The sequence below is a fragment of the Triturus cristatus genome, chromosome 5_2, assembly GCF_964204655.1.
Source record: "Triturus cristatus chromosome 5_2, aTriCri1.1, whole genome shotgun sequence".
NCBI classification, from domain to species: Eukaryota; Metazoa; Chordata; class Amphibia; order Caudata; family Salamandridae; genus Triturus; species Triturus cristatus.
Window position 1 is genome coordinate 275,749,810 of NC_140588.1, and position 23,083 is coordinate 275,772,892.

At 40.1% G+C, this 23,083-nt stretch overlaps 1 protein-coding gene across 2 annotated transcripts in view; it reads left to right on the forward strand.

Annotated features, from left to right (window-relative positions):
• DCDC2 (doublecortin domain containing 2) overlaps positions 1-23,083 on the forward strand; it is a 568,433-nt gene that overhangs the window by 293,784 nt on the left and 251,566 nt on the right. For both annotated transcript variants that reach the window (XM_085607045.1, XM_085607043.1), the window contains exons 6-7: positions 8,441-8,495; positions 14,967-15,168. In XM_085607045.1, coding sequence (XP_085463171.1) covers positions 8,441-8,495; positions 14,967-15,168 — 257 coding nt within the window. The remainder of the gene's footprint in view (positions 1-8,440; positions 8,496-14,966; positions 15,169-23,083) is intronic.

Below are 23,083 nucleotides of genomic sequence, written 5' to 3' on the forward strand. Positions count from 1 at the left end.
CTCCACCTTGGGGGTCCCCAGGAATGGACACCTCACAGGGAAAGCCAGGATGGCTTCCACAGCGATATTCGTACAAGTGCCTTGAGACCCTTGCGGGTGAGTAGTGTGCTATACAAGTATCAATTTTACAATTTTTTGTTAAGTGCTGACAAACCTTTCTGGGTGAATGTTCACTTTACAAATACACTTTATTATACACATTTTATGTTATAGGAAATCTCGACTTAGCTGTATATACTTACCATGACAATATAGTTTAGCTGATATTCAGGAATTAATATTTTAGTGGGGTGTAATTTATGACCTTGATATTCTGATTGTGATATAGCGGATGCCGATTTTGTGTTTTTGAACTGGGATCTTTTTCGTCTTCTCAGTGAAGAAGTGATAAATCACTTTGCACTTATAGATTGACTGATGAATTAGAAGATCTGGGAGGGAATTAATGCAGTACTTGACAGCCTTAAAGAGTAGTTTGTTTCTATTATTCGCTTGGCTTAGTAGTTCTATAGAAAGTGGCCTTGGTAGAGGTAATCCGAGTTTTGTATCCAGAGTAGAGATTTATGAGTAATTTTCTTAGTGGATGATCAAGCAATTCCTATAAGTACTCATCAGTACCTTTTTTTCAAAATCAAAGGCTGAACCTATTTCAGTGAATATTTAGAAAGTGCCACATGGGATTTATTTCAAGTCAGAGCTATCATCCAACAGGTATGCAGGCTCTGAATTTCACTTCTTCACTTCCAGCATCAAGTTAATTTAAATCATAATCCTTCTTCAGTGTCAATTCATCAATACTGACACACAGATCTTCAATATCAACATCAATAAAAACGTGCTGGACAGACAGAATGTCCATCATACATATATTCTTGCATATGAGAATAAACACAGATAAACTACGAAGAAGTGAATGAATAGTGCCGATGACGCAGTGCTCGCATAATACAACATATAGACAATATTTACAACACTAACACACTGTACAATCCCCAATGGTTCTATACACTTAAGGGTTTAGAATATCTATGGTAGCCTACTGGGATTAGTAAGCCATTCTATGCATTGTAGTTCTCAACCATTTAGGGATTTTTTTTTGGTTGACGTTTCAACCCCAATCTATTTGAGGGGTCTCTTCAGGATGCCGTTGTCCACCACTCCATGGTGTTGAAGTATCCAATCTCCAATGTGTTCAACAATGGAGTAAAAACCTACACTGGCGCGTATAAATTACAGTTTGTATTTAGCTGCAGCAGGAGACTCAGTACTCCTCAGCCCAATGTAACCGCTCATAGGGGGGTCAGAATAACCCCGACCTGCATGTTTAAATCACCTTCTTAAGCTACAGGAGTTCTCCATACTCTTCAGTTCAATACTGCCACACTTCTGGGATGCGTCGAACCCTATTTGAGTGCCTAACATGGCTCTTTCCGAGCACTGAACTTCAACCTTTTGAGCCCATCCACAAAGCCGCCATGTTGATGAGATGCAGTACCTCGCTGCCAAAACACCCTCTTTATTTTGAATTAATTCTACATACACATCCCAAATTCACTCAAAAAGTGCTGATGACATTACCAAACCAATAGTTATTTCTAGATTTGTTCTGAACCCATCAAATTTAGCAGAGAAATCCCTCACTCCATTTAGGTGAAAAGTTGCCTAAAATGTTACATCTCTCTCTCTCTCTCTCTCTCTCTCTCTCTCTCACACGAACACACATATACACAAAATCACACACACACACACAGTAACAAAATAGCATGCGTCTTTCTTCACCTTGAACTGTGTCAGAGAGGAAATTGCGTCTTCCAAGTGTAAACTTCTGCTGTCAAATTAGGAAACAAGTCACATAAAATACAGTGCATAAACTATCTTAATCTGATGAATCTGAGATTTTGTATTTCCATTCAGTGCTCAAAGACATGGCCTTTCCCATAACCATCATGCTAGCCCATGAATTTAGCAAGTTACAAAACCTTCAGTATTCATCACTATACATAGTTCCGAAATATTCTTTGCAATCTTCTTCCTTATGTCTCTTGATTTGTAGTTAATGGAAAACGAGGCACAATGTTGATGTGGCATGTGATCTCAGACACTCCATTGACTAATTAGTTTAGTTACATTTGTTGATTGTGAATTGTGGTTTAATTAGACCTGGTTGAGCAGCTTCAAAGACTTCCAGTACTCATCTACATTGACCTGCATCATATCTTGCTAATACATTACGTTCTTTAACTTTGAGACCGTCATCTTACATTGATGTGCTTTATTTCAATGATCTCGGAATATAGTAATTGACATTGTGCATTGTAATGGTTGTATGGAATTACCACCTACGATATAATCAGCTGGGGGAAATTACTGGTTTTTAAAATATTTTATTTCAAATTTTGGACATTAGGTATATACAGTGAGGTATCAGTAATTAAACATCCTCATAGTATTTTACATATGATGACAGTTAACAAAAGTGTCATACCTCCAGTTGGTATGCCAACAACATCCTCGCAATACATGAATAAGCTGTCCAAACAATTACCATCTGCTACTCAGCTCAAGGCCTACATACTACATTATATAGAATACAATAGAAAAGAATTACTGTAAACCACTTTGACTGGATAAGTATGCTCCACATGTCCCCACGAAACGATATGTTCAGGAGATGGGGCACAAACACCCTTGATTGTGCATTACACATACCTAATTCTAAGGCATTAATGAGTAATACAATTGAACTACTTTACACAATGTGACATGCCTTGATCAAGCCCAGCATTTTACTGTATGGATTTCCATATGAAGTCTTTCTGCCTATTGCATAAGAACAGTGTTCAAAGGGAACAGAACTGTCTGCCCCTTTCCAAGATATTAGTGATAAAAATACCAAATGTTAAGGAACCAATGGTGCGCAAATTGTGCTTAGGAGATTACATAATAGATTTCAAATTGTGATATCCCAAACCCTCGCTCCTCAAAAGAAGACTTAATTTGCTTCAATGTATTATATGCTTCTTACTTGCTCAGACAAACCAGATCATAAGTTGTCTGAATTGCGCAAATAATTTCTTATTTAATTGTAAAGGTTTTTTTTTTTAAATGGTACAATGACTTGGGCAACAGCACTGTCTTCTTTAATGCCACCCTCCTAGTCATAGATAAAGGCAGCATAATTCATTTTGCTATCAGAGAGGCTATAGTTTCCATGCTTTTACTTTAATTTCACATTATCATAATGTCTATGTCCCAGCGATATTGTATGCCCAGCTATCTATGTGCAAGTCTTGCAGGTTTATCACAAAGTACAATGCGAAAAGTGCGGTAGCTTTAGTTAGATTTAGCATGATAGATTTAGATCAGTTTATTGATAGACCCTACTCCCCTGCCAAGATTTATAATTTCCCTTATTGTGGTGTTCAGATTTTGGTCTGAGTTCTTAACCAACAAGAAGATCTCATCTGTGTACATTGATAATAATAATCTGTGACCCAAATTTGATGCCCGAGAAAAATTACGTTTTGTGAATGGTTCTATCACTAAGGCAAAAATAATTGATGACAAGGGGCCATTTTAATTAGTGTGGATTATCTATTATTTATTCAAATTTTGGGTGTCGGGAAGGTGTAAAGTCATTTTATCCAGTGTACCTTAGCTTCGCCCTAGCCCAACTTCTCAATCACTCTAAGTAAAAAGGCCTAATATGTTGAGTCAAAGGTCTTAGTGGGATCAAAGAAAGTGGCAACTGTAATACCTCTGTTAATTTTGTCTATGAGTCTAAATAGAGTCCTCATGTTATCCGATGTAGACCTACTTGGTATGAACTCTGACCGGTCAGGTCTAATCAGACCTGGCATAAGGGCATGCAGCTTATTGGATGTATTTTTGCCAGAATTGTATTTTGCACATTTATCAGAGAAAAGGTCTATACCAATCTCACAGGTAGGGGTGGGGGCTGGGGGAGGGGTTGTCAGGTTTTAGAAGAGTAGTAACAATAGCTTCCTGAATTGACCGGGAAAGTCCCCAGGACCCCGAGCTTCCGCGAATACTGCTAAGAGGACTCGTGTGAAATCCTTCACATATTCCTTATAGAATTTGATTGGTAGCCATTCACCACAAGGAGCAATCCCATTCTTCATACCTTTTATCACATTTTTTATTTATTTTATTGTGATGGGGTGCAGAGAGGCTCACTGGCTACCAGCCATGCCAAATATTGTTCTCTGTAGGTACTTGTGGATGTCAGGTACTTTCTCTATGGACTGAATAGTATATAGTTTAGTATAGAAATTCAGGAATGGTTTAGAATGTCAGCTAGTTGATGTAATTGGCCTCCGTCATCCGGTTCTAGCCGAATTATATCTGATGCTGCCCATTGTGATTAAAAAGGGACTGCCAGGGTGCATACCAGGTGCTCTCCCTCCTCAAACTTTCTCATAGCTGCATATGTACCTATGAATTTGATCACTCTATTGGCCTCATCCTTAAACTCCACAAGCGTGGAATGCACATCCAGTAATACCCAAGTTTAATTGGATTTACTGTGCCCACTTTCTAGTATCCTAAATTCTCTTTCCAAAATCTGTTGCAAATCATCTTAAGGATTCCATGCTGCTTCTCAATCCATTCACCTCAAATCACAGTTTGAAATGCTTCTCATAAAACTCCACATGTATCAATGGTCCCCTGATTTATTTCAAAATGAGACTTGATAGCTTGCCTTGTATCTTCGCTGAATGCTGAGTAAGTCAAGCAGTGCAGAAAGCTGCAGTCACCCAAAGTTTTGTACGTTCATATTATTTGGATTAGACAAGGCATCTATATGTCTGTTCATGTAAGCAATGATTTCAAAAGCTGTGCAGAGCTTTTTCAACCCTCTCATATTTCACGTTATCATATTCACTGAGATAATGTATATAAACCCACACCCTGAGTTATTCACCATTTTCCTAAGCCATCTTTTGTCAACTCTTTATCATAACTTAAAGACAAGCTTTTCTGATGCCTTTCATGAGTAAATCTCGGTGTTTCCTATTTTCCTTTAAACCCCCCACACTGAACCCAAACTTTCCAGTGATAAATCCCATCTGTCACCTCACTGTAGTCATTTAGAACTTTCAGTGTATGGACTGTTAATGCGGACACTTTCCCACTCCTCTCGCTTGCATGAAAAAATATAAGGAACAAAAATATCACAGTACAAATTATAGAGTGTACATGCTTCATTTGTAAACTACAACAATTTTGGGAAAAATAATGTGGGTAATATTGTAAAAAAATAGGTAAGTATATCAAAAAATCTAGATATATAGCATTATATTTAATGTTTTTATTATATATTTTTAAATAATAATGTAAATAAAAATTAATATTTAAACACATATAAAAATACAATAATTATAGACTAAAACGAAAAATATATGCATAATGTAAGATTTTCAGTGCATTAAAAATGTAAATATATAAATAATTACGAAAATGCATTCAAATTAAAAAAATTAAAATGTGAAACATATACATATAACAAAAACATATTTCCATTCATAATGAAAAAAATACATTTAAACAAATCCAAGAAAAAAATATATAAATAAAAATTTAAAAAAATATATTTTTAAAGATAATTTAACAATTATTAAAGAAATAAACTTAATATAGCAATCCTATCTAAACAATAGTAGGTGTTTTGGACTTTGCAGAAGTCATCATCATCATTAAACTTTATTCAATTTTTTATAAAATCATGAAGCAGCAGCAGTATATCAAAATAGGAATACATTAGTTAAAATGCATCAAATAGAAATTATGAAGAAAAACTTACATCAGTACATAAAACTGGATAGTTAAAAATATTTATAATTACCATCAATTTCACAGGAGAATTAGTTCCTGAAATGCCAATACTTAATAGCTTACAGATAGAACACCAAAAAGAAAATGTGATATAAAAAAACAAAATTAAGGTGTTGGTAGCAACTGTAAGAAGTGATATGCAGGTCTAATTTGTCTGAAGTGTTCAAAAATCAGAAGAGGCCTGATATACTTCAGTCAACGATCAGAAAATGTATGTCAAACAAGTAATACATGCATGGTGTCACAAATCGAGATGTTATCACAGTCGCAAACAGGCAGATTGGATGGTTTATGCCAGACCCCCCTCTGGAACAAAAGCTGCTGAAAAATCTCAAACCTAAAAAATGTCAGATGGCGACGTTGCCTATTAGGCATGTTCAAAAGGAGATAGGGCTCCATCCCATTGACAGATTTGACCAGGGCATACTTGCCCATGGTCTGCTTTGTTAAAGCAGAATTCTCCCGTTCAGCAGCCGCACTTTGGGAGAAAACCTGTTTGACCCATGCAAGACCACTTTCATTACGTCCCTGGGATAGCAAACAGGCCTGATCACCCTAATTCATAAAAAGATTTTTTTATGTATTGTAGCTATGGGATTTGGTCTACAGTATCTAAATCCTGGAGTATGAACCTATTAAATGTAAATCCTCCTTATGCCATAGAGAACTCCACAGAAAAAGCAAACAAACCCAAATAAAATCTACAATAAAGGACATGCTCAATTCTTTGTGAAATAATTCAGTGAGAGTTTGTTGACCATAGGCCAGTAGGTTTCCTAAAAACGTATTTTCTATCATCGGGAAACTGTCAATATTAGCATACCCCTACATTTTACAGCCAAAGGTGGCCATTGGAATGCATTTAGTTTGGGAGGCTTATGCCCAATGCATCTGTCAAAATTGTATAGCCCTGAGATGGCTCTTTGTAAAATCCCTCCATTTTTTGTGAGTAGAGGTTTCCAGCTGAGACTCAGATTGAGTATGAGGCCCAGATAAGAAAAAATGACCTCTCTGGTTAAAGACTGACCCTGTGCTGAGAGATTACAAGATTTTGTGTTCTTACGGCTTGCCACCATAAAATACTATTTGTGGATAAGTCCAACTATACATAAAATTGAATTAATGTATCTGAAAGTTATTGGAGGCTCTTAGCAGTACGAGCAATTAAAACTGCATCATCGGTGTATAAAAGCACTGTCATACCTCTTCGATCCAACTTTTGGGACATCGGAACCAATATCAATGAGCACCTCTTCTAGCCGATTTATGTACATGATAAATAAAAAAGGGGCCAGAATGCAGCCCTGATGGACCTTGTTTTTCAAGTTCACCGCCAGATCCATATCCAAGCACCTCTGTTAGGCCACTATGCAAGTCTTTTATAAAAAAAACAAGTGTCTGGTCCACCCCTGTGGACCCCAGCTCAGTCCAGAGCTTATCTCTGTTAACACAGTCAAAGGCTGATCTGAGGTCCATAAAGGCCAAGTGGAAGTACCCTCTTTTGCCCTGTTGTATTTAGATATTAAGAGGTGCTGATTTAAGTTCTGCTCAACTGTGCTTTGCCCGGCCCTGAAACCATATTGCAGAAGTCAGATTTACTATTTCCACTCTAACATAAGCAACAGTAGGAAAAGGGTTGGGCTTTGGTAGGGTCAAATTTACTCTTCCCAATCCAATCTAACCAAAGTCAGAGACAGTGTTGGACTTTGTAGAGGTTTAGATTTACTATTATTTACCATTCCGTCTCCAATGTATACAACAATAGAGAAAGTGTTGGAGTTTGGTGGAGCTAGAAATACTATTCCTATTCCTTTCTGAGCAACTGTAGGGAAGTGATGGACTTTGGAGGATTAATCCAGCCATTATATAGAAACGTATATTATATACAGTGATATTTAAAAAAATATATTATGTAATTAAAAAATCTGTACCACACTATATTTGAGTTGACAATATTTTTGATGTGCCTATTTGTGTATTTCAGTATTTTGTCCACAATATTTTGGTACATTTCTCTCTTCTTGGGGTTGCCCAGCTCTGTTTAGTTAACACAACACTTCTGACCCTCTGAGTGCAGTAAATTATGTTGCTCCAGTGTTTTCAAGGACCATCTTGGTCGGTGCTCTCAGTCGCCCCCTGCAAGGGAAATTCCTGTTCTCAATTTGATAATCTCCTGGTAATGGAATGGAATAAGTCATGTAGAAGTCAGTGGATATATTTTTACTGCCATAAAATTGAATACATTTGGTCAATAGGCTGCAACCCTTTTCTGCTATCACTTGCAACATATACCTGGCATTAGTGAGAATACAAGAGTATATGCTCAGATCAAGCACACACGTGTAAGCTCCCTCAACCTTCAACATTTTGAACTGCTAATAATCATTTGAAACAGTTATCACATGAGTTTATAATGAGAGAGACCTATGATCTATAAGTTGCAAAGTTAATAGGGGTAAGTATGTTTTTTTAGTTTTGTTCAGAGGCACTTCTTCAGCTGCATCAAGTTGTTCACCACACATTAAAAGGCAAGCATTTAGAATTCACCTTCTTAGATAACTGTACGGATTCTTTTGTTTTGCAGTCCAAAAGCCTCTTCTCTTCCACCAATCAATGGATCTAGAAAGTACAAGGAGGGTGTAAGTAGAACATTTGTATATTTTTTTAAAATCTGTGTTATTTCATTTCATAAAGAATAAAAATTGCTCTCAGGATTAGCCACTTCACATTGGGTAGGGTTGTGATTTTGAATATATTTATTGCTATGTTGCGATGTTCTTATTTCTTGTGCGGAGCAATGCAGGAAAGTGGGTCATTAGTAGGTGAGGGTATTCACCCTCAGCTAGTAATAATACCACAATCACTAATAGGTCCAGTCAACTCTCAGAAAATTAATCCTTGCTCATTCCTTAGTAGCTCAGCAAACAAGCAGTCAGTCTTAACTTAGCATACCGGTATATGTAAAGCATTTAATATCACCAAAACAGTAAATAAGTAAAAGTCACAACAGAATAGCACAAATTTATAAAATAAAGAATATTTTTATCTTTAAAACTCCACATGAATGACAAAAAATATGAAGTAGGGATCTGAATTTTCAAGCATTAAATCAAAATTATGCATTCTCGCACCAAAAAGCTTAAAGCACCACTTGCGGCTATCTGGTCGCACTGGACAGGGACAAAGTCAAAGTTTTAAGCTGATCGTGATGGAGCGAGGGTCAGAGAAGCTGAGGGCTAGGTCGCTGTCAAAGGTTTACCTTCGGACTTAGGAGTATATTTACAAGGGGATAGCGCCATGAGAACCTCACTTTTAGCAACGTTCTGTTGTTGCTATGCCCTTCTCCATATTTACAAAGCGGCGCTAAGCCACGTTGAGTGTCTTAATGCCAGCTTGTAAATATGGCCCCATTACATGCATCCCCTTGCATGAAAGGGGTGTGAAATGGGTGTTGCTGTGGGTGTTCCACTGCATCACCCATTGCAGTTTGACATTGCCCCAGATTTACATGGATGTGTAAATCTGAGGCAGCGCCAAAAATGAACACCATGCAATAGCAGACATTAGAATGGCGCAACAAGGGAAAATACTTTTAGTTCTCCTTGTTTTTGCTTTTTCTATGTGTGATGCATTTTGCAACACACATAGAAAGAGCAAAATGCCATTAATGATTGTTTATGTGCCGGAAGGGACACCTTCCGGGCACATAAACGATAATTCCCAGTAAAAGTCAAAGAGGGGTCTTAGTGTGATAATTACTTTTGCATTTGTTTCTTTCACTTCTATTGACATTGGAGGACATTTCCTTGTGAGGTTCTACATGACACTTACTCGCTGTCCAACATTTGACACCACAAAAGCACTGAAATACCTTTTGTCACTGTACAAAGTACTTAGACCTTGCACCTCAACTCTTCTGTTCATGGAACACTGATCCAGAATTCAATTTTCTCAGCCTCCTAAGCTGGTCTCTAGGGATATTCACATCAAATCTACTTGGGAAGCTAGTTTGCTTGTTAGAAGAATTTTGGGTTTTGGGAATTGTGTCTGTGAGAATGTCCTGTGTGTCCAAAGGAAGCTGACTATCCAGTTAGTTTGGAGGGCTGGGATCCTGAAACGAGCTACACCCAGTTGTTTTGGACAGCCTGGTTCCTCTGTGGGACAACCTCCCAACCTTTCCTGTTAGCGGACAAGTTTCCTGAAAGGTCCTTAGAGAAAACAACTTGCAATAACTATGCTATCACTAAAAAGAAACAATGTGCATAGAGTTAACTGGATTAGCCCAAACATGTCCATTTTCTAAGGCATCATCACAGATTGTGATAAATCTCAAAGCAGCACAGAGCTTATTATGGTATGAGCCCACAGTAAGGCCCCGTAACATTGTGGGAGATGAAGTCCTTTCATGTTTGATTTATTTTTTCAAATTGGAGTTTTTTATTAAAAAAAATGTTGGCTTGGGCCCTTGCATTTCATATAATGATAAAACTTGAGATACTTTCATCACATATTGAAAAGCGCATACGAAACATTTACTGATCTTAAAAACAAAGCCCCACTATGAAAACAATGTGCAAAAAAATACCATCCATTCCATGCAGAGCTGCTACATAATTTAAGGTAGCACAGAAGAAAAAAAAACTCTTTTAAAATAGTGTCACAAAATGTGTAGAGAACAATGCTTTAGTATTCCTTCTTTTGTATTTTCACGTCCTCATGAAGGAAGGTAAATGCCCTTGTAGTTGTGTCAGAATGTTGGTGTCCTAAAAGAATACTATAATTTCATCCTCCTTGCATATAACACTGACAATGATTAATCTCTTTAGCCATCTTCTAAGTATCTTATCACATCTTGGAGACATTATAATGAAGTGTTCAAACAATTCCTTTGCTTCAAGAACATTTTTCTCCTTTTGCCACTCTCCAACTGCTTTGGTCTAGCCTTCCCTCTCTTGTTATTATTTATTTTTGCCATGAGCAAAACCATGTCTTGTTTTTAAAATTTTAAAAATAGAAAATTATGTTTTTTACTCCTGAAGCAAAATTGCAGCTGTTGAATTTCACGTTTTGAAAGACTAGCTTTGTAAATGCTTTCTATCTCTAAAATACATTTCTGCATTGAAATTAATTGAAGAAACCTGAAACTAGATTGCAGGAAAACTGTGTAGTTGGATGGGTAATGACATTAAAGGAAGTAACTGTCAGGTAGCACTAAACTTGTAGCAGACTCCAACTAAAGCAATGCTCTTTTCTGTTCATCACCGGTCCCACCAGTGGCCACATACACTGGGAAGTGAAGGTCGGTGAAGGGAGATAACAGAGACAAAGGACTCCACACCCGGCCACATCACGTATGCATCAAGAACGTCTGTAAGCTGTAGTGGATCTCTACAAAATAAGAGATATCCTAAGTAACTTGTTATTAGAATACTAAACGTAACTGGAATTGTGAATTTATATACCTTTGCAGTATCTCTGTATAACCAACTCCCTATTCTTCAAAATGAAACAGAAATTCCTGAAAATTAAACATAAGTTAATATAAATATAACAGAAATACATGTGCACCTCTTAATATGCTTGGAATATGAGGATAGCTTCTACTTGACTTTTGCAGAACTGCAATATAAGGAATGCCATTAATATCCTATTATACTCTAGAACTCTTAACACCTTTTGTTAAGAGGGCAGATAAAACGAATAGTCACAAGAGTTCAAATAAATTTGCAAGTAAAAGCTCAAAAGATACTTTTCTTTAAACATGGCTTCGATACACTTCTCTGTAATCCTAAATATCCATAGAATGATCCATTAGGAAGCAACAGGTCTTGGAAACTAAAATCTGAGATCTGTGAAGCGTGGTCCTGCCTGTAGCAAAATTCTAGCATAAGTCCCTAGCAAAGGATGCCGTGAACGATAAGGAAATATATAACTGAGGATACAAGATGATCACCTTCTCTACAGACATACAAGAGCTCATGACCTGTTGGAAATACTAGTTCACTCGCAGTAAACTGTTGCAAAGTCTGCACGCAAATACCTGAATTCAGTCAAAGCTAGCATTCCTCGATGACTGCCAACCATTACCTCATTGAAACACACTCAGCGTGAGTAGTTCAAAGTTCTGCTTCCCTGCACTAGAAACCCAGTAAGCTGTAAGCAGTAACTTCACCTCCTTCCTTAACGTTACTTCACTGTATCGTTGCCATCGGAATAATAGCCGTAACATATCATACTGTCATGCAGCAGAGTCTGATGACCATCCACCCCACTGCCCAGAATGGGGTAATGCCAGTATGAGGGCAAATGCTAAGGGAAAGGGGCATGAGATGGAGAAGGAAAGGAGAGGGCCAGGTCTTTATAAACTTGCCACTGCAGGTTGTCTCTGAACTCTGTTTTTTCAGAGTAGGAATAGCACAGACTGTTGTTCTCAAACAGGTAAGCACACCCAGAAGTAAGTATAAATGTGTATTAGTCCAATAAACAACATAAATATGTAATTATCTTGTCTGAGGTACAAAACATGTTTTTCCTAACTCGTGTCAAGATGGCAGTCCACGGGGAGCCTAAGCCACAGATTGAAGAGGGAAATTGGTGTAACAAACATTTGAAAGATCATTGCCAGGTCCATGGACAGCAAGGCTGGCTGCAGCAATAGCTGTGGGTAATACATAATCTAATGTATCTGCTTCTGTCACAGACATGCATGTGATTAGCAGCAGATATTAAAGATACATGATTTTGGGCATCAGTACTTGGTTTGCCCAACCTGTTGTAGATAATACTGAGTTTAAATTTTATGGCATAGATATGTCATTACATTTTACAGGTTTTGATCAAGAGCATTTTTGTTAGGGTAACACTTCTGGAAGTAAATGGTCAGAAAGGCAAAAGCTTAATGCCAAAGTCAAAACCAAAACAATATCTGTATATTGTGGTCAAAACACAAGCCTAATAATTCAAAACCAAGGGAATCAATAAGTGAGAAAACAAGTAATGTGAGGGAGGAGGAATTTATAATGAGCAATGGTGCCAATAGGTAAAGTCAGTGCAATGAGGGAATTTTCTTGGGAATGCTCCAGGACATTGGTGTTCTAAGAAGCACTGTTGCCTACAGTGACCCGTAAATCTCAAACCCATTTTCCTCTACTCTGTCTAGCTTTCTTGGTGCCCAGCTGTCACAGGCCAGTCCACCATAACTTTGCAGGAATATGGCTCCCAATCCTCTTCTTCTTCTATATCCCAGTACCATACTGAGACCCCAGGCTTCGTTGCTTATTCCTGACACATACTCCTGACTATGTGGAAAGGAAGTATATTTTTGACTGGGACAGTCTAATATTACATTATTTTACGTGTCCATTTGCTTTGACGGGAATGTGTTTATACATCTAATACAAGTTCCATATAGCTGTACTCCTTACGTGTTAAGAGTTTAGCACTTAAAATCTGCACATGTGTTTAAACACGCCTCAATGGACAAACTATTCTATGATGAGACCATTGTGTTTCCTGCACAGGTTCATTTTTCAGCATTTTAAACTCAGTATTTGTCCTCAAAGGTGTATGAAACTAGTACTTAGGTTGGTTAATAATATTTGCAAACACTAATAATCTATATACAATAATTTTCCTCTGAACTTTGACATAGTATTTTTTAGAGATACAGTATCATCAGATATGATTAGCAAATTAAATAAACTAAACTTTAGCATCAACCAAACATAAAATAGCCCCCAAAGTAACCAGAATGAACAGAAATAGCTCAAAACCCATCACTATTGACCCACACAATTGTTTCAAAAGCAAAGCAAAACTGCATTCTGCAGAGGCTGGCTGGAGTGGCTGAACTCACAGTGACAGACTCTTGAGAGGAGAGAGATTGTTCAGAACTGGATTGCTGTTCTATCCAACTGAGAAAGCAGATCTCTACTGTGGTGAAGTAGTGGGGTTCTAGAAGAAGAGGTATTCAACTTTCTTCATAGTAGACATTCCTCAGCCATCAACGTATATTCAGGGCAGCTCCACAATTAATAGTTCTTTCAAAGCATCTCCTCACAGGTTTCACTGCATCATAACTTTTACTCTTACTCCGGGTCAAAGTCTGATGGTGAAAATAGGTCCTGGTTCCAAACATAAGGGCTGGTGCCCACCACCTGAAACCACCTGCACAAATTAACCACTGCAGACAGCAGACTGTACGAGAACCTGCTATGTGGTGATGGTGACATCCTTGAAAGAGTAAACCAGAGAAGTATAGAAGGTTTTTTAATGGCTCTGCCATGTAAGTAAGAAATGTCCTCTCTTATGTGTAGAAGGATATCCATGTTTTGGGTACAGCTGATGTAGACATGGCTTTTGTAAATGATGCAAGGCAACGGAGAGGTGTGGCAGAGCAGCCAGGGTTGCTGACTCCGGAGCACGTGGCTCACGGATCGATCCCCTGCACTGATGCCAGTTCAGCCCAGCACCATGTGACTCTAGACAATAGCTCTCTCAATCTCCCCGATGGCCCCCAGCGCCTTGAGACACTTAGGGGTGATTAGTTCACGCTTTACAAATACAGGTTTATTATTATTAGGCAAGGACTACTCGTGCTGATGATTGATTCACTTATCAGACCTTCATCCTTTCTTATTGGCTGAAGAACTCTTAAGCAAGCAGTTCATAAACTGACAACTATTTTATTTATCACGGCTTCAAGGAGAGAGAAACCACGTTCAAGAGTTCTTTTGGATTCTATTTGAAGACCACTTCAACAGCACTGATGTAAATTCAAATCTTGATTCTTTATTCATTCTCATACCAAATGCATTCAATCAGATTAACCCACCCAACGTGTTTTGTTCCTTAAGGGAACTTCTTCAGGGAACATGTGGTAGATAGTTATGTATGGGGAATGCAGAGTTTCATCCTTAGGTCAAAAAGAGTTTAAAGGCATGGTTACCAAAATCAAGTTGTAGAACGTGTGTAGGTTGGAGTTTGGCAATGTATCGAATTTATATCACAGATGCCTTTGTATATTACTGTAAATATTTAAATGAACAAGATGGTTGTTTTTAGCCTCAGTTTAAAAGAGAATGTTATCCATATTTTTCTTGTCTTTTTAGGTGAATGATCGACAGTCTAAATCTACTGAAGGATACACTGATTCTGCAGAAGCCTTACTATCCCCTCAGCCTCTGATGAGAAAAGTGGGGAAACAGAGGGCAGCCAGCCAAGAAGAAACGCTGTTTCCCAATAAACCTGTAAAAGTAACACACAGCATCAAAGCGGAGAACTCAAACTCTGTCTTTATTTATCCAGAGAACGGTAAGGACGTGGCTGATGCATCATTTAATTGATCGTAGTAGGTGACATACATTGATGAAGCAAAGAAAATCAAGATAACATACATCTTAAAATTGCTACTAATATGTTCAACTTATGCGAAGTACACATTTTAAAGTGAAACACGCTGTTTAATTTGTGTGACTATAAGGTTGTCACTCAGTGGCGTAGCTAGCCCTATGGCCGCCCGTGGCTGCCTCTTCTTTTGCCGCCTGCGGCTGGCCCAGGAAGACCGGGGGGAATGGGTGCTGGCGAGTTTCGGCAGTGTGCCGCCACACAACTGCTGTGTGGGGGCGTAGGGGGAGCGATTGCCACCCCTCGAGACAGCAGGTAAGAGCAGGAAGAGGCTGCCACCCCCAAAGCTTGTGCTGCCCGGGGCGCACTGCCCCTTCCCACCCCCCCTTGCTACGCCACTGTTGTCACTGGTTTTCTGAAAACAAACATATTACTAGGTTGGTATAATTCAGCTAATAGGACACTTTTAACTTAAGCACTTTACGTGGTTTTAAACTATGTATGAATTTATATGTATGTATGTATGTACTAGGCCTGGGAGGAGTTCAAGTGACCAAAAAACTCTGCCACACTACTCGGAGTTCCGCAAGTGGCAGAGCGCATTCAGTTGCCTTGTTCGTGATGATTTTTAGCACCATTTTTTTGTCCCATGCTGGAAAATCAGCACGAATGGCACCATGTGCAGTGCAAGTGGGCTTTGCTTCTTTCTGCCGCTCAAGTAGATGTTCTACTCGAGCAGCAGCTTCCTCAACGTGAACAGAATGTTTCTCAACGGGGGCAGTAGCAGCCATCTGCAATTGCCCGCGTTGAGAAATCTCACCGGAGGCAAGATGGCGGCCGCGTTGTTGGTCGGCTGAGCGGGTTGCTCCTCACTCCCTTCGGTGTTAGCTGAGGATATACTGAGCTCTATTCTGCCAAGCGGATTAATCTGATGGAATTTGGGCACGCAAAGTGAACTGATGCTGTGGCTGCCGTCGCTGGTTATTGACCCCCTTTATTTGCTCACCTATTCGAGTTGCCGGCGTCTCAAACAAAGATTTCTGGGTTACGGCGTAGTAGCAATGGCAGCGAAAACGACGTCTCGTGCAGCGAGAACAGCGAGACCGCGAGTAACCGCCACACAGACCGGCACTCCGGTCAAGACTCGCCTGGCTGCAAATGCCGCTAACTCCGTTAATGCTGCAACCGTGGGACAAAGTAAGGGGAGCCCTATCCCAACTAATGTAGCTGGAGAGCCGGAAGATTCGGAAGGTCTGGGCCAGGGGCTTCGGAAGGATTTCACCGTTGAGCCTTTAGGGTTACCTCAAGCGCGGTGTCCACCTATATCGACTATACCTGTAATGTTCACGCAAAAAACAAGCAGGAAGAATCGAGGAATTGACTCAGCACTTTGCGCGAAGCCAGCTCTGGGTGTGGACGATCGGGTGATTGATGTCTTGGTCCCGGTGAGTGTGGAGAGTGCAAAATCGGGGGGGCCCGAAGCCACTGTAGTATTTACAACACCAGGGCCGGGTAATGATGTCTCTTCCTGTTGCATTGTGGGAAATGAAGTTCCCTTACTGGCAATGGAATCATGCGCTGATAATGCTATTGCTAAAATTACGGATGATGGTGGAGGAGTAAGTCAGGGCTCGACCGAGATTTCTAGTCCCGATGAAAGGATTAGGATGGCATATGATGCACTCGATGCTCCAATGGATACTTTAATCACTCCAAATATGGTAGACTTACATCGTTTCACAGAGTCAAGTGAGCCCCTTGATAAGTTGTCTAGTGCTGATGATTTCTTCTCCTTATCTGATCACTCCTCTGATGAGAGCTTTGTAGATGAGGGGATGGCAGCACCTGGCTTAGGTACCGGCGCCGGTGGGGATAAAATGAAAGGCTCCCTGAAGCAAAGGAAACTCCAGAACCAGGGGGAACGAGAGATGTCAGAGACCACAAGCGGCATTATGGTCACAGTCGAAGGGGCCGAGAGCCCGCCTGGGTCAGACGTGTCACATTCTTGGGATTGTGAGGGCTCCCCAAACACAGTTATGTCTTCTTCAGAGACCCAGTTATTATCCCTGGCTGGGGCTGCTGGTACAAGTACAGAGAATGGTGAAGTAACACTGGCTACTATCTATGATTTGATTGTTGCGCATAGGGCGGAAACTCAGGCCGAGAGTATTCGCATGCAGAACTCGTCCAAGAAAATCCAGAACTCAATTCGGAGGGTAGTGAAGACATGCACAGATATGTCTAACAGAATCAGTGAGGCCGAGACCCGCATATCTGTCTTGGAGGATGATCTTACAAAGCAGAGAGAAATCACGGGTTCCATAAAGGCTCACAGAGATGACGTTCTTTGGAAATTGACGGATTTAGAAAACCGTGTAAGGCGCAACAATCTAAGAATTTTGGGGGTCCCCGAGGGCAAAGAGGGATTAGACGTGCGTAAATTTGTTGCCGAATTATTTGAGGAGGCTTTTCCAGGTCTCACACAGTGGGATTGGCGAGCGGAGATACAACGAGCCCATCGTTTTCCAGCTGTTCAGAGGAAAAAGTCGAGTGAGAGTTCTCATCCTCGAGCTATTCTTATCTCGCTTAATAACTTTTTGGCTCGCGAAGCCCTCTATGATATTGCGCGTCCCAACAAGAAAGGTCACGCCAAGGATTGTGACTTTTTCGTGAGGCCTGATTTTTGCCAGCCTACTGTTGATCTCCGATGGAGGATGCGGCAGCTGATCCCGCAGTTTCAGGCTAAAGGTGTACAAGTATATCTACAGAATCCTTCCAGGCTGAAGATTGTTGATAAAGGTCGGACAATGATGTTCTTTGATGAACTGTCTGCTAAGGAGTATTTGCAGACTCTAAAGTAATCAATGGCGTGACTGTGTGGAGTTATTAGATTTTTTTTTGTTTTTTGCGACTAAATAGAGCCAGTCTGGTTTGGAGATAGTAAACGAGGGGAGTGGGAAGCTTGGAGCCCGACTCTACATCGCAAGGGACGAGATCCCTTATGCCTCATGGGGTTGGTAAGGCACTGGGGAGGGGGAGGGGGGGGGGCGGAGTGGTGGGGTTGGTGGGGGGGGTTGCACAGGGTAGGGGGATGTAGGGGTAGTAGGTGTAGGTTTGGGGTTAAAATTTCAGCAGTGGAGGCACAATCTTTTGCTTGGTTTGGAGGGAGCCCATTAACTTATTTTTGTAGGAATGGTAAGCTATATGCTATATATTCAATGATGAGTTTGGACAGAAAAGCTATGCTGCTTGCAAAGGGCGGGGAGTATCGGGGAGAGAGATGTGATTTGGAGGGGGTAGTATATAGTATCCTAAAAGATTAAAATTCACAGTCTGTTCTCTTAATATATGTGGCTTAAATGACCCTAATAAGAGAAGGGTTTTGGCCAGTATAACCCAGGCTATGTTATGGGACGTTTTGTGTTTACAAGAGACGCATATAGCGTGGGCGAATAGAGGGTGGCTTAGGGGTCTGGGAATGGAATTGGTCACCTGCTCACGCCAGTCAACAAATCTTAGAGGGGTGGCTATTTTGTCTAAGAAGGGGATATTAACTGTTAGGAAACATAAAGAGGACAATTGGGGGCGTTGGGCAATGGTTGAAGTTGTTGTTAATAGTGTAAAGCTTACAATATGTACTGTGTATGGTCCAAATCTGGATGAATCTGAATTTTTTGATAAAATTAATTTAGAATTGTCTACCTGGGCTCAGCCGTTTATAATTTGTGGGGATCTGAACATACATTTAAATGAAAGATTTGATGCTATAGGTCGCCCGGCTTATTATGGCAGGAAACCTAGAGTTTTTAGAAGTTTGCGCAGCTTAGTTTTGGATCAAGGATTAGCTGATGCCTGGATTGAATTAAATGCTAATCAACCAGGGTATACGTATTTTTCAGCCCCTCATAAAAAATTGGTTCGGCTGGACTATTTTTTTGTCTCATATTCCCTGCTTGGAAATGCGAGGGTTTTTACATTGCCTAGGTTTATATCCGACCATAACCCTGTAGTCTTAAAAATTGAGTTTGATATAGGTACCCCGCGAAATTTTGAGTGGACTTTTGACAGGAAAGTACTGCTGGATCCGGAGTATTGTAGCCATATTAAGGTCTGGATATCCAGTTTGTTTTAGATAAATAGGAACACTGCCTCTGTAGGAACCGTTTGGGATGCATTTAAGGCGGGACTTAGGGGGGAGACCCTTAGTTTTGCCGCTTATAAGCGTAAGAATAATAAATCGGTTCTAGATAAACGTATAAAGGACCTAAACAATACTGAATGTGAGCTGGATAAATATATTAAAGAAGGACGGGATTTATCGGAGATACTGAGAAAATTAGCCATTCATAGGTCAGTTGTATATCAACAGTTTGCTGAGGAGGTGGCTGCTAAGTTTCAGATCCACAAAAGGGAATGTTATGAGCATGGTGAGCAGTCTGGCAAGGTTTTAGCCAATCGACTTCGACAAAGGGAGGCTCAGAATAAAATCTTGAAGATTAAAGATATGCAGGGAATAATTCAGACAACACCAATTGGTGTGAGGAAAGCCTTTCAAGTATTTTATGAGAATTTGTATCGCAATGAGGGCACTGAAAAGGCGGAGAGCTTTTTAGCAGGGATTGATTCTACCTCTCTGTCAGAAGAACAGAGCAATAGCTTGGTGGCTCCAATAACGTTAGAAGAAGTTCAGACCGCTATTTTTTCACTCCCCTGTGGCAAGGTGATGGGTACGGATCGAATACCCTTGGAGCTATATAGGAGGTTCTGGGGCGAGTTGGGGTTAGAGCTGTTGAAGCTGTTGCAATACGCTTTTAATGGCTTTCCACCGGAGTCTTGGTCCAAAACGATTATTATGGTTTTTAAGAAAAAAGGGAAAGACGGGCTCCAACTAGGTTCATATCGGCCTATTTCTTTAATTAATGCAGACAGCAAAATCTACTCAAAAATTCTTGCTGTTAGAATCTCGAAAATTATTGTGTCAATAGTCTCACCACGTCAGCACGGTTTTATTGTGGGACGAGGCACCACAGATCATGTTAGTCGGGTTATATCTCTTCTAGATTGGGCGCAGGCGACTGGGTCACGGGTCGGGGTGGCCCTGTTAGATGCTGAGAAGGCATTTGACAGGGTCTCCTGGGCCTACCTGTGGGCAGTGCTCAGTTGGAAGGGTTTCTCTCCCGAATTTGTGAAGGCCATACAGACTATGTATATAAAGCCGGAGGCAGTTGTAAGGGTTTCAGGGCTGGTAACTGATGAGTTTAAGGTGTGGAGGGGCACACGTCAAGGGTGTCCCTGCTCTCCTTTGCTCTTCGCCCTTTATATAGAACCATTGATTCATAAACTGGAATGCGACATGCTAATTACTCCTGTCAAACCTCGGCTACACGAGGTCAAAGTGTTAGCTTATGCTGACGACATAGCAGTTTTGACTAGTGATGTTGTCCAAGCGTTAGATAGAATTGAGAGCTTGACGAGTGATTTTGCCAGGTATTCAGGATATAAATTAAATCTGACTAAGACTCAGGTCTTGCACTCAGAAAAGGGATGCCCAGCTGATTTTAATCTAATAGTTGATCAGGCTGTATATTTGGGTATTAGAATCTCAGCGAAAGTCGAGGAAATCCCAGCCTTGAACGCTGACCCTATAATATTAGAGTCTGATAGGACTCTGGAGAGACTGGATCACTTGCATCTATCACTTTATGGAAGAAGCAATGTCATCAAAATGATGATCTTCCCGAAGTTTCTGTATATATTTAGGGCGATTCCGTTAATTTTTCCTAATTCCTTATTTGTGAAGATAGACAGACTTTGTTCTCGGTTCCTTTGGAGTTACAAAAGGTCAAGAAGAGCCATAAAATGGCTTTTTATGCCAATTAGTCGAGGTGGGTGGGCCATTCCAAATTTTCGTTTGTATTATTATGTCTCGATGCTTCAATACTGTCGTATTCTGATTTATGGTGAAAGGGATGTCATGGATCCGGCAGTAACCCCTTCTATTTTTGAAATGGTTCTCGGTATAGAAGTACGGTATTTATTAGTTAGGGCTATTGAACCTAGCTACTACAAAAAAACTAGATTTAAGGTCTTGGCCGCAGCTTTTTATGTTTGGAAAAAGATAGGTTTGCTGTGTGGGATAAATAAAGTTAATGTTTATACACCGATTGGGCTTCCCGGGGCTTTGTCCAGAGTCTTTATGGACTCCGTTGCTCGGAAGTGGCGGCTGGCCGGCATCAGGACTCTGGGGGATATATGTGAACATGGCCAATTAATGCCCTATGTTTCAGTGAGTGAAAAATTTAATTTGGGAAGGGGGGATTTTTTTAAATATTTACAGCTGCGTAGCTATGTAGATAAAGCTATCACAGACGGTATATGCTCACTTGAGGGAATCCCGATACTTAAAGTGTTAAGTTCTAAGGCGAATCTTTCTCAGCTATACAAAGAGGCTAGCTGCGGCCAGCATGATGACCTCCAAATCCAGGAACTTAAATGGAATAGGAAGATAGGGATTCAGAATTTAGACTTGCAGGAGTCGCTAGAAATGGCAAGCACTATCCTGTTCTCAGGGAGTTTAAAGAGCCAGTGTTTTATGTCAGTTTTCGATCTTTATTATACTCCAGCCAAGCTTGCAAAATGGAAAGTGGGAAGAGGGGACAAATGTGCGCGCTGTGGTGAGAGCGCAGCGGAGGCTGCACACATGTTCTTTTTTTGTCCCTCATTAACCCATTTTCTTGGCGAAGTGCAACTTTTCCTGAACTCCGCTTTAGAATTTCCGGTAATATTTAATCCGGGTTTAGTGCTATTTGGAACTGAGCCTGAACTGTTAAATAATAGAAGGCTGGCACCACAAAGGGGCTTCTTATTTTTGAGTATGGCGGTAATTCGCCTTTGCGTCACCACGAAGTGGCTAAGCTCAGATCCACCCTCTTTTTTTGAATGGAGGTCTAGGATCCTTGCTTTATACTACATGGAAGTTGCTTTATATAAATTAAAGGGACATAGAAGAAAACAATTTGGGGAGCAACTATGGGCGCCGATTACCAAGTGGCTGTCTGGTGGTGAACAGCTATAATATCTGTAAATGTCTTAAAATGATCCTCTTTGGTCTTGAGATGTATGAATTTTGGCCTATATGTAATGTTTATGTATTGCTGACACTGCTGAATAAAATTATTAAATAAAAAAAAAAATAAAAAAAAAAATGAGAAATCTCACCGGAAGGTGGACTGGAGTAAGATTTCCCTCGCTTGCAAAAAACTCTGCAGCGCTATGCACAACTTAACGTTGATGAGAAAGGAAAAAACTGCTTTGTGGGGCAGAGCTATTCAGAGCTCCGCGTGCTACACGGAATGAGAAAAACTCTACAAACTCCGTGAGCGGAGTGGAATTTCACACCCTAGTATGTACTGGTATTTCTATAGCACAAAAGTAGCTGGCTGGCAGCAGAGCACTATACCAATGGCAAGCTCCAGTAGGGATGCCTTAGGGAAGAAGACAGAGAGAGAAGGTAGAGCTAGTGGATGCTGTAATTTGTTTGGCATCCATTTGCTTTTCTTTTTGTGCAGCAATTATGCAACCAAATGGTACTCAATGTATTTCCCTCAAAGGATTAGTTTGAATACCCTAGTCTGCTGATTGCTTAAAGAGTAATCTTACCACCTCAAAAATATATTAATGTAAAAAAAACAACGTTCACATGCAAAACAGAGGGAACAATTTAGAAGAGCTTCAACTAACAGAAATACAATGAATGTAAGACTAACAGAAAGTTTTTTAAATTGTAGGTAGCGCTGTATGCTTTATTGTGTTGCGAAAATGGTGCAGTTGTTCGCACTTATAGAATAGTGAATACAAATTTGTTGATGGGGCTATGGCTATA